Raw genomic sequence first — 10,058 nt, forward strand, 5'->3', positions numbered from 1 at the left:
TGATTGCTACAAAACACAATTTTCATTTGACAAGTTTACTTCTACTAAAAAACGTTTTATCCTCCATTTTTTTCTCATCTAGGAGTAAAAATGACAAATCGTCCCTTTTCCTCTCTTCAATGTGTGATTTGTGAACCGAAACTTCTCTAAACCATAGAAGGTATATTCTCATATTCTAGCTCCACCATCTTTTCTAAGTGTGCTAAATTCAAGTCTTGATCGAACTATTGTAGATAATAAAACCAAACCCAAGGCAATGCATTTGAGGTGTAATTGTGACATGAATAATGAGTTAGTGGTGACCGGTGAACTAGATAAAAGATGGTCTTAATTGTTTTTCATAGAATAAGGGGAATCCAAATCTATCTACGTACATATTTAGAATTTATCAAATTTTGACACTGACAAATGATTTGGGCAACACAAGTAGTGAAATCAGAGCATCTTTACTACTTTAAACGACCGGAAATTATGGTATTTGCAATGACACCTTTGAATGTAATCCCAATTAACAAATTAGAATTCAGCATCCGATTTCTAATGGTTTACGTTAAATGAACGTGTGGCTATATGAGGGAATGGTCAGTGGCAATGGGTTATGCCTTTGTTTAAAGAGAAACCACTAAAAGCAAACCTTTTGATGAGAGAGAGACCACCAGAAAAAAATTAAGAAGATACCACCTTTTGATCATAATCATGCGAACAAGGATTAAACAAGAAACCTAAATAATGTTTGTTTCGCTACTGAGAACCATCCGCTTCGATCTAAAGTAAAGTTCAATAAACAAAAAGAAAACCTATACGTACTTCAAATCAATCAGTTTGATAAAAGAAAACATAGATTTTTAGTTTATTGTATTTTAGAAAAACTGGAATCTTATGCCCATAAATAAAGTGAAGGCTCATGGTCCGTTGGTTTTGGTACCGTATATATTATTACTTATTCTTCTTGTTTATTGTTAGTGTTTGCCTGGGCATATTCAGTTTGGTTAAAGACAACATGATGTCCTTTTGTTAGGCTGGCTTTGGTTAATTGTGGCAGAATAACTAACATCTACCAAACTATACACAAACAACTGTAATATATTCCATCTTTACATAATTTTGTTTACAACCCATTTTGATCAAACTTTTGGTTCTTGCCTGTATATGAATAATAAGAAATATCATACGTATAAATTATAATCTAGTAAATAGATTTTGATACGTACGTAGCTGACTTAAGAGCTAGTGTACTTGTACTTGGACCAGCTAGACACATGTAACTTGGGTTAGCCCAAGTTAAACACTCATAAGTAATTGGCATAAAGGAGTTTTTAAATTGTTATCTTTTATACGTAAAACCCATATGATTTGAGTAATTTAAACGTTTATCTTTCCTATCTAAAACGCATATTTTAATTGAGTAATTACGTTAATAACATAGATTCGGCCAAATTAAAGCTGAATTTGGCTTCACTTGACAAATCTAAATTTATAAAATCTTTTGTTGTAATAGTCTAAAATTCTTGTGGTGATTATTCATGCTACTCCGTACTGTTAGTTTTTTTTAAGAATGTTACTGAAATGGAATATAGTTGCTTAAAGGGGAAGAAATCCACTAGATTTGGACCGTTAACAATCATAAAATGACTAGACATTAGATAACATATACAAATTGTATGTATATATATATTACACCTGTCTTTCAGTAATAAAGAATGGATTCTTTCAACTATACATCTCTATCTTTCTTTTTCACAAAGTGAATTAAATGTAGCTAGAGAGAGAGAATTAAAGACATATAAAAGAGTCTCCATCTTTGAAGTAATTTTTTTATTTTTTCGTTATAAAACCATCTGATGCACTGTCTTGTTTGGAACAACTCCAAATAAGCTAATGGGTGGTGTTTCTCATGAAGCAATCAATCAGCTCAAGGCCTTAATGGACCAAGGTTTCTGCCTCCCTTTGATTTTACAATCATCTTGTTTGTATATCTAGCAGTTATGATTGGTACTAATATTTGACGACTCTACGAAAAAATTATTATGCAGTTGAGGAGCCTCTCCAAAGAACATTTCAGGTATGCAAGTTTCCCATTACCAATTTACTCTCATAGTCTGGTTTAATTTGATGGTTTTAGATCAAAGCATGAGCCAAACAAACGATTTTTGTCCAAACCAAACCAAACTAAATAGTTTCTAACCAGTTGGCTGGCTTTGGTTTCATTTCACAGTTTAGAGTACTTATTGGTGCTTTATAATAAGATGATTGCATAAAATTCGATTCAAATACAGAAGCAAATGCTCCAACAGTTAAAACTTGAAGACGGTCTCCTTTTGTCGTATTGTTAAGTGAAACTCATTCATAATCCAACTTACAATTATTAAAGAATCAAGTATACTACGAAAGTTGAATATCCGGTTTGGTTTTTTCCATTCACTTTCAAGTATAAACCATAAGCCAAATTGTTATCTGAAAATCCCTACAAGGATAGATCGTGAAACCAAACCAGTAACCGGTTTTGACGATTAAAGGTTTCAAATCAAACCGATCATGCACAATCCTAGTGTCAGTTGTGGTCAACTATAAGTTGCCCTCTCTATTTGCAGAATGTTCATCAAGGATATAAAGTGGAAACATTGGAGAGATTTTTAAAAGCCAGGGATGGGAATGTTGCCAGAGCCCACAAGATGGTTCAATCATCTCCCTTTCATTATTAATTAGTATGCTTTATTTTCAATACAGTTTTTGATGGGATCTCCTTTCATGACTTTACAGTTGTTAGATAGTTTACACTGGAGGCTGGAAAATCGTATAGATGACATTCTATCTGTAAGTATTTTTACATTAGTATTATATCATCAATTCTAAAAAAAGGCATATAAACAAAATTAGCAAACTTACATGATTATTTACCATTCAATGCAGAATCCCATAGTTCCTACAAAATTTTATAGAGGAGTGCGCGAATCACAGCTGATAGGAGTGTCTGGCTATACAAGAGAGGCACCTAATTTCTCACAAAACTTAAACAATATTGTTTGATCACTCATATATTTCTATGCTGTCTTTGACAGGGCCTTCCGGTCTTTGCTATCGGTGTAGGTCTCAGTACATTCGACAAAGCATCTGTAAGAATTTGATATCGTATTTCATTTTTGTGTTATTTTAACAATACCATAATCGTTACGCAACTTTGTACATATACTTACCTCAGGTCCAGTATTATGTGCAATCACACATTCAAATTAATGAGTACCGAGATCGTGTAATATTGGTGAGGGAACCTTCTATATTGTAGTTTTGTTCATAACAGACTATATATGCTTATGCGTTATTTGTTGCAGCCTGCTGCAACAAAAAAAACAGGACGGTATGTTGGCAAGTGCATAAAGATTTTAGATATGAGTGGTCTGAAACTTTCGGCATTGAACCAAATTAAGGTAAAGGGTTTTAAAAAACTTTATGGTCGCGTGTAGCAATTTAACATTATCGTGGAATGAATGCAGCTTGTTACTGCCATCTCTACTATTGATGACCTCAACTATCCTGAGAAAACAATCACATATTATATTGTCAATGTTCCATACGTATTCTCGGCTTGTTGGAAGGTCAGATCCGTGCCATGTTAACTTAAAGTTCATCAGAACTATGCAATATTCATCTTTTTGAGCGTATCATGTTACTTGCAGGTTGTAAAACCGCTGTTGCACGAGCGGACAAGGTTAAAAGTTCAAGTGTTGCCAGGGTGTGGCCGTGATGAGCTGTTGAAGGTAAATACAGTTTGTTTAGTGAAATCATATGAATGTAGTGAAGTTTGATTCTTAATTTACCGTGTGCAGATAATGGACTATTCTGCGCTTCCTCATTTTTGTCGAAGAGAAGGCTCTCGGTCTTCTCGGCGTGGTAGTAATAGTAATACAACTGAAGATTGCTTCTCACTGGACCATCCTTTTCATCAACAACTATACAACTACATGACGAAGCAGTCAGGGATTTGTGAATCACCAAGACCACTAAAGCATGGATCTGTGCTTGTTGAAATGCCCGTAGCAGACCTTAAAAAGGCTGAGTTCTGCAGAACCCTTGAATCTGAGTGGAAAAAGTTTCAAAATCAAGATGATCTTTATCGGTTACATGATATCAAAATCAGTGATTAGAGCGTGCTTACTTATGATATTCATAAGATATGTATTTTGATGTGTTTTCTGATTACCATAAGAGAAACAATAAGGAAATCTAGGTATTGTTACCTTGAGATTGTTCATAGATTGAAATGCTTTCGTTCCTCACCCTTTTAAATAAAGATTTCCATCATTCTATATATATATTGTACCTTGATTTAAGCTTGTACATAATACACGCAGTATTCACTCGTCATCCACCAAAACAAAAGATGACAACTCAGGTTTGATCAAATCAGCTGGTGTAATTAGTGATGAACCCCCTACGCTATATATTGATACTTCAAACTTTCACGGAAATGAACATCTTTGTTCTTTGAAATACACTTTTTGTCTTATCCGACTATTGATTTGGTGTACCCATGAAATAGTTAAATATGAAAATTATATACATGTCAGAAGGCTATGAAAGTCATATGAAATCCAAAACCTACATAACTGACGAGGAGTTGTTACAATATATATATATATATATATATATAGAAAAGAGGCCTCGGATTTATACTTATCTTTCGGCCCTCAGTCGCATTTGTGCGGCTTATGCCCTCCACTTCCTAAGTTCACTTTCTATCGCCTCCTTTGCTGCATCGGCCATTTCAGCTATCTTTAAAGCTTCAGCAAGTTGAATTTCAATATCCTTCGTTTCTTGCTTGCTCCTCTCGAGTTTCTGAAGCGTTTGTCTCTCTTTTTTCTTAATTGTTTCCACCTGAGACAAAGCAGTTGCCACTTTAGCTTCAGCTGCTTTTGCTGCTTCCTCACCTTTCTTGTTCAAAGCTTCATACTCTTGAGCTGTCAGCTTGATCTTATCATCACCAGAACCTTTTGAAGCTCTTTTGCGTATTTGCTCGCTCGCATGCTCTCCTCCGTGGATTTTGCTTTCTCAAGCTCTTTTATAGCAGCCTCCAGCTTCTCTTCTGCTTCTTTGTTACCATTCTCAGAATTTTCAGCTTGTCTTTTAAGTGTGTCCACTTCTTCTTTAACTTGTTGTGCTCCTTTTTTCCCCTTTTCAGCTTCAGCCATTGTTTCTTTTATCTTTACCTCCAGTTCATTGATACTCTTTGTTGCTTTGTTTAGTTCTGTGTTTGCCTCTTCAATTTCTTGTTTAATTTTGTCTAACTCATTTTGTTGCTGCTCGCGCTTTAAGTCATCTCCCCTCAACAAATTAATGTTCTTCTTTGTATTCTCGAGTTCCTGTTTTAATTTTTCCACCGCAGCTCTAACTGAGTACTCTTCTTGTTTGATCTCTTTAAGTCGTTTCTTTGCTTCTTCCACCTCTAGTTTAGAGCTCTCTAAAGTTTCCATATCTGCAACACGAACCTCACGCAACTGTTCTTCTAAAACATTAATCGCTTCGGTTGTTTCTTCTAGCTTTATTCCTAAAGTCCTAAGTTCTGAAAGTTTATGCTCTTGTTTCAAAGACTGTATTTGCAATTCTAAATCTTCCTTGGCTTTCTTTCTTGACTCTATGAATGCTTCCTTTTCTTCAATAATATTGAGATGTTCTTCGTGTGCTTTCTCAGAAGCAAGTTGCACGCGATGAAGGGTTTCACGCATTTCCTCAACTTCTTTAGAGAGTTCAACCATTTTCTGATGGTTTACTTTTGCAGCATGCTGTGCATCTGCAGCCTGTTGAAATGCGGCCAGCTTAGCTTCTAAAGCAGCATCAAAATCTTGTCTGAGGCTAGTGAGTTCTTGCTTGATTGAAATAAGTTCATTTGCAGATGTTTTATACTGAGTTATTTCTTTATCTACATCTTCTTTCCATCCGTCACTAACTGCTAGGCTTTGGCTTTGGATTTGGCTTTCGCCTTGGGTAGATTTCAGCCTTTCAAGTTTGTTTTCAACAAGTTTTTGTTCTTTAGCCTTTGCAATCTCAATAGTCTCTATCGCCGCATGCTTCCCTTCACTTATCATCTGCAGCTTGCTAGTTAGCTCGTGCAACGCCTTATTTGCCTTTTCAAGGTCAACACGCGCCTGTGCTTTTGTACTTTCTGCACTTTTTAGTTGCTCTTTATACTTGTCAAGCTCTTTTAGCGTCCAATGTAGTTGTGTCTCCTTCTCCAATACCCTCTGTCAACATGGATATTAATTTAAATCAAACTCACCAACAATATATATAAGTTTTCTTGGCTAAATGTGGAACTTTATGTAAAAATGTTTTCTGTTGATGACAATAAGGTGCTTTTTTTGTTGGACTTTAAATGAATTTAAAAAAAAAGTCAAAGTCGCTATCTAGACAACGTCTTCACCTTGTAAAAGAAATAGTCGAATCGAATTCATCACTGAACTGAAGTCGTTACCTAGCGCCTTTGACAAATTGTTTCACTTGAATTTGCAATTTTAGATAGTGACTTCAACTTTTATTTAATTTGAAGTCGCTATCTTAGACTGCAACTTCCTTTTTTCATTCAAAGTCACGATCTTAGATAACGAGTGATCCAAATCTGAAGTCTAAGCCAAAAAACCATCTCTTTGTCATCTTGGGTTTTAAAAATAACCCAATTTTGGAAAAAGTTCCTAAATGTGTATATACCCCATCACCGGTTTTTGATGCTTCTCCAAATAAATTGACAGCTGCTTTAACAGACTGGATGGGTGCCCGCGTATCGATCTCACCAACGGATGCAATTGGGGAACCGGATGCAGAGGCTGATCCGCCTGCAGGTGGAGTCGGAGAACTTGCCACATTTTGGCGTGTTCTTCCTTGAAAGTTGAACATTGTCTCTTCTTATATATATCCACCCTTATGATACATATGAATAAAACATATATTAATATCTCAACAAGCTGATACTTATATAAGAAACCAACCATGAACAATATATATCATTGCTTCAAGTTCTGTTGCAAAAAATGTGTTTTTCACGTATGAAACAATTTAAGCATTAAAATGTATGTACCTCCACGATGGGTTGCGTCTTTCTAATCTAACTTTCCATGTCAAATGTGTCGGTTTTTCGCCTTTTGTTTTGTTTCACGTGCGATACCATGATGAAAACAAAAGAAATTGAGACTCATGTTTTTGTGACAAAAGGTTCAGATTTTTTTTTTTTTTTTTATCAGGGTGAGTGAGAGAAAGAATTGTTTGGTACCAAATTTAGAAACTCAGTCATCCATTCATTTCAAATGTATAAATTAATAAGGTTTAGGAGACATTCTCGGATATATATAATAATGCATCACAAACAAATCTTTCAAATAAGTAAATAAAAGTAATCCAACCTGTGGTGACCATGCTTTATTTGACTCTTATTTTTATTTTGTGGTGAAACAAAATACTACTTAGGTAATCTACCGTAGGAAAAATGACAGTGAGTAATCTCATTTGCGACAAATTATCAACAAAATTCATCTATCACCGACATACGAAGCCAGGCATTGTAAGGCTACCCGACAGGCAGTTTTACCGATGGATGATCTTTTAGTATTACTAAAAGAAGCATCGTGTTTGGCGTTCATTTAATAAAACAATTTAAGTTTACTAAAATTTCAGAAAAATAAAAATAATTATAAATTTGGAAATTAAAATTTTAGAATATAAAATAAAGTAACCAAATAAAATTTTAATTGCAATACAATTACATACAAGACTGCATCAAATTCAAGATATATTGTAGAGTATAAATTCAACTCTAATATCGTATATATCTCTCAAAAGTTAAAACATGATCGTAATTATAGATAAAGAACAGCTATGCATCCATTTTTAATATCTTTATTCAGGCTAGATGTTTTTTTCGCTTGTGTTGATCTATAAAGTTGTTTTTTTTACTGTCATCCAACTCCCTAACATTAACTAACCGTGTTCACCAATGCGGTCTTCTCATTCAAATGAACACAAGATTTGACGATATATAATGCACATAAACAAAGCCATTGCCATCTACAAATCAGTATAAATAATCAAACCAAGTTCTATAAATGAAAAGGTTGTAATAGAGACGGCCCAATTATTTTGATGGCCTAAAGCAAATAAAATATTTGAGGCCCTTATTCATAAAAAAAATTTGGTTTGTACTTTCGAAAATTCCGTTCATCCCGATACACTTTTAATTAAATGAGTAAGTTAGATGTAAAACCAAAATAGTTTGATTTGCCACTCTTATATAACACTAGTTTTTATCCCACGTGTTACGGGGTTGTTTTATATTATTCGTTTCTAATATTTATATATTTTTTTGAATTTTAGTTTTATTTATTGTAAAGAAGTTAATAGTATACTTAAGGTTTTATGATGAAAGAGTTTTACAAATAAATGAAATGTTATAACCTTGTTTAAAAGCTATATGAGTTTGGTGAGACTCATAACCCGCTTATTTTTTTACTATAAAATTGTTTATTAATTATAAATAATATCTTTTTTATAAAATATCGTGTATTAAATTTTGGTATATCCATATATTATAGGATTTCATATCAAATTTTGATGAGGTTAATTGTTAATTCGATGAGATATTATAACCCGTTTAAGGGCTATATGAGTTTAGTGAGACTTATACCCGTGAAGTCGGGTCAAAAGCATAAAAAACGTTCATTTACAAATAAAGCAATCTTGTGACATGAGAGATCGTAAGAATGTTTGTTTATATATTTAAGATAAACTAGTACATGATAAGATTACATTTGTTATGCAAAAAAGCCAACCTAAATGTCCTTGCTGAAAGACGTAAACGTAATGAATATAAATTTATTGAAGGATATTTGAATACCAAAAAAATAGCACTTGAAATATTGTAAAAAACAATTACTGAATATTATTGTTTTGAAAAAGGTAAAATTTACTAGAAAATATAAATATATCAAGAAAAGGTTTGGACTTTCATTCCCAGTTTTAAGTTGTTGATTTGGGCAGTAGCTGTTGATCTCAGGGTAATATCCAAAAATTCAAATTACCTAGAGAACGGGAATCGAACACTGGTCTATTGGTATTACAAAAAAAGCGCAACTCACTATACCACTAAACCAAAGCAATTTCTTGGATACACAAACAAAAGAATTATTATATAACGGATTTAATCTATCTATTTTTCTTTTATGAAATTAGGCCTTAAAAATTTGGGGGCCTAAACCCTAGCTTCACCTTCTAACACTAATGGGTCAGCCCTGGGTTGTAAGAAATAGTAGAAAATTAAATCCCAAAAACTGCATGCAAGAAAATCCACTCCATTTGTTGATCCTTGTATTTTCTTAAATTCTTATCACTTTTATCATTAGATTACATTGCTCACATAGAATTTTCCGAAAGATAAAAATGTTAGGAAAAAAGCAGCGCAACGGAACAACACACAAATGAGCAGACACAATTAAACACACATAAACTATAAAATATGAACGACAAAAATGACACAAGAATTTTACGTGGTTCGGTTCCAACAGGGGACCTACATCCACAAGCTGCGACTAGGTTATTTCATTGATTGAGCGCAAAATTATAATTATATCACATTGGTATATATAGAGAATAGATTAGAGATTTCAGCTTGGGCCAAGAAACCTATAATGAGCCAAAACCGGGCCCAAAATCTCTAATCCTTCACGTATCCTAACAGTCTCCCATCTGAGCTTCGGACAAACCGCAACAACCATCCAAACTGTAAGTCCTAAGAATGGATCTTTCAATAAGATATCTGTTAGGGCATGAAAATTTGACACTATGGATACGTTATCCTGGCATATGTTTTGGATCAGTTATCCTTAGAATGTGTTCCAGATTCTGTCAGGATCAAGGATCCTTAGTACTTGTCATATACTAACGGTTGTTCTCTTTATATATCAATATATCTGATAGGTATAACGGCTGGAGACATGGTCTAACCTATTATTTCGCCCTCTAAGTGGTCTAGCACGTGATCAAAGAAGTGTAGAAGCTATAGAGGGAAGGTGGTATAAAAA

General features: G+C 34.0%; 1 protein-coding gene and 1 pseudogene across 1 annotated transcript; one reads left to right on the forward strand and one right to left on the reverse strand.

Annotated features, from left to right (window-relative positions):
• Positions 1-1,773: 1,773 nt before the first annotated feature.
• On the forward strand, positions 1,774-4,260 carry LOC143530787 (phosphatidylinositol/phosphatidylcholine transfer protein SFH9-like). Its single transcript, XM_077026227.1, has 11 exons — positions 1,774-1,933; positions 2,034-2,062; positions 2,592-2,675; positions 2,761-2,814; positions 2,911-2,988; positions 3,060-3,113; positions 3,200-3,259; positions 3,330-3,425; positions 3,492-3,593; positions 3,675-3,755; positions 3,825-4,260. Exons 1-11 carry the CDS (start codon positions 1,879-1,881, stop codon positions 4,140-4,142), a joined length of 1,011 nt encoding a protein of 336 aa, XP_076882342.1. The 5' UTR covers positions 1,774-1,878; the 3' UTR covers positions 4,143-4,260.
• A 443-nt stretch (positions 4,261-4,703) lies between these two features.
• Positions 4,704-6,970, reverse strand: LOC143530789 (WEB family protein At5g55860-like; annotated as a pseudogene).
• Between the last annotated feature and the right edge of the window lie 3,088 nt (positions 6,971-10,058).

This window comes from Bidens hawaiensis, unplaced genomic scaffold (assembly GCF_021521415.1).
Source record: "Bidens hawaiensis isolate Kalapana, Puna unplaced genomic scaffold, B.hawaiensis_p1.1 tig00009037_1, whole genome shotgun sequence".
NCBI lineage: Eukaryota > Viridiplantae > Streptophyta > Magnoliopsida > Asterales > Asteraceae > Bidens > Bidens hawaiensis.

Excerpts from the sequence above, each read along its gene's own strand:
- LOC143530787 (XM_077026227.1), top strand. The coding sequence starts at position 1,879 with ATGGGTGGTGTTTCTCATGAAGCAATCAATCAGCTCAAGGCCTTAATG. Across the intron at positions 2,815-2,910 it reads GTATAGATGACATTCTATCT|AATCCCATAGTTCCTACAAA; the intron begins GTAAGTATTTTT and ends CATTCAATGCAG. Across the intron at positions 3,756-3,824 it reads GCCGTGATGAGCTGTTGAAG|ATAATGGACTATTCTGCGCT; the intron begins GTAAATACAGTT and ends TACCGTGTGCAG.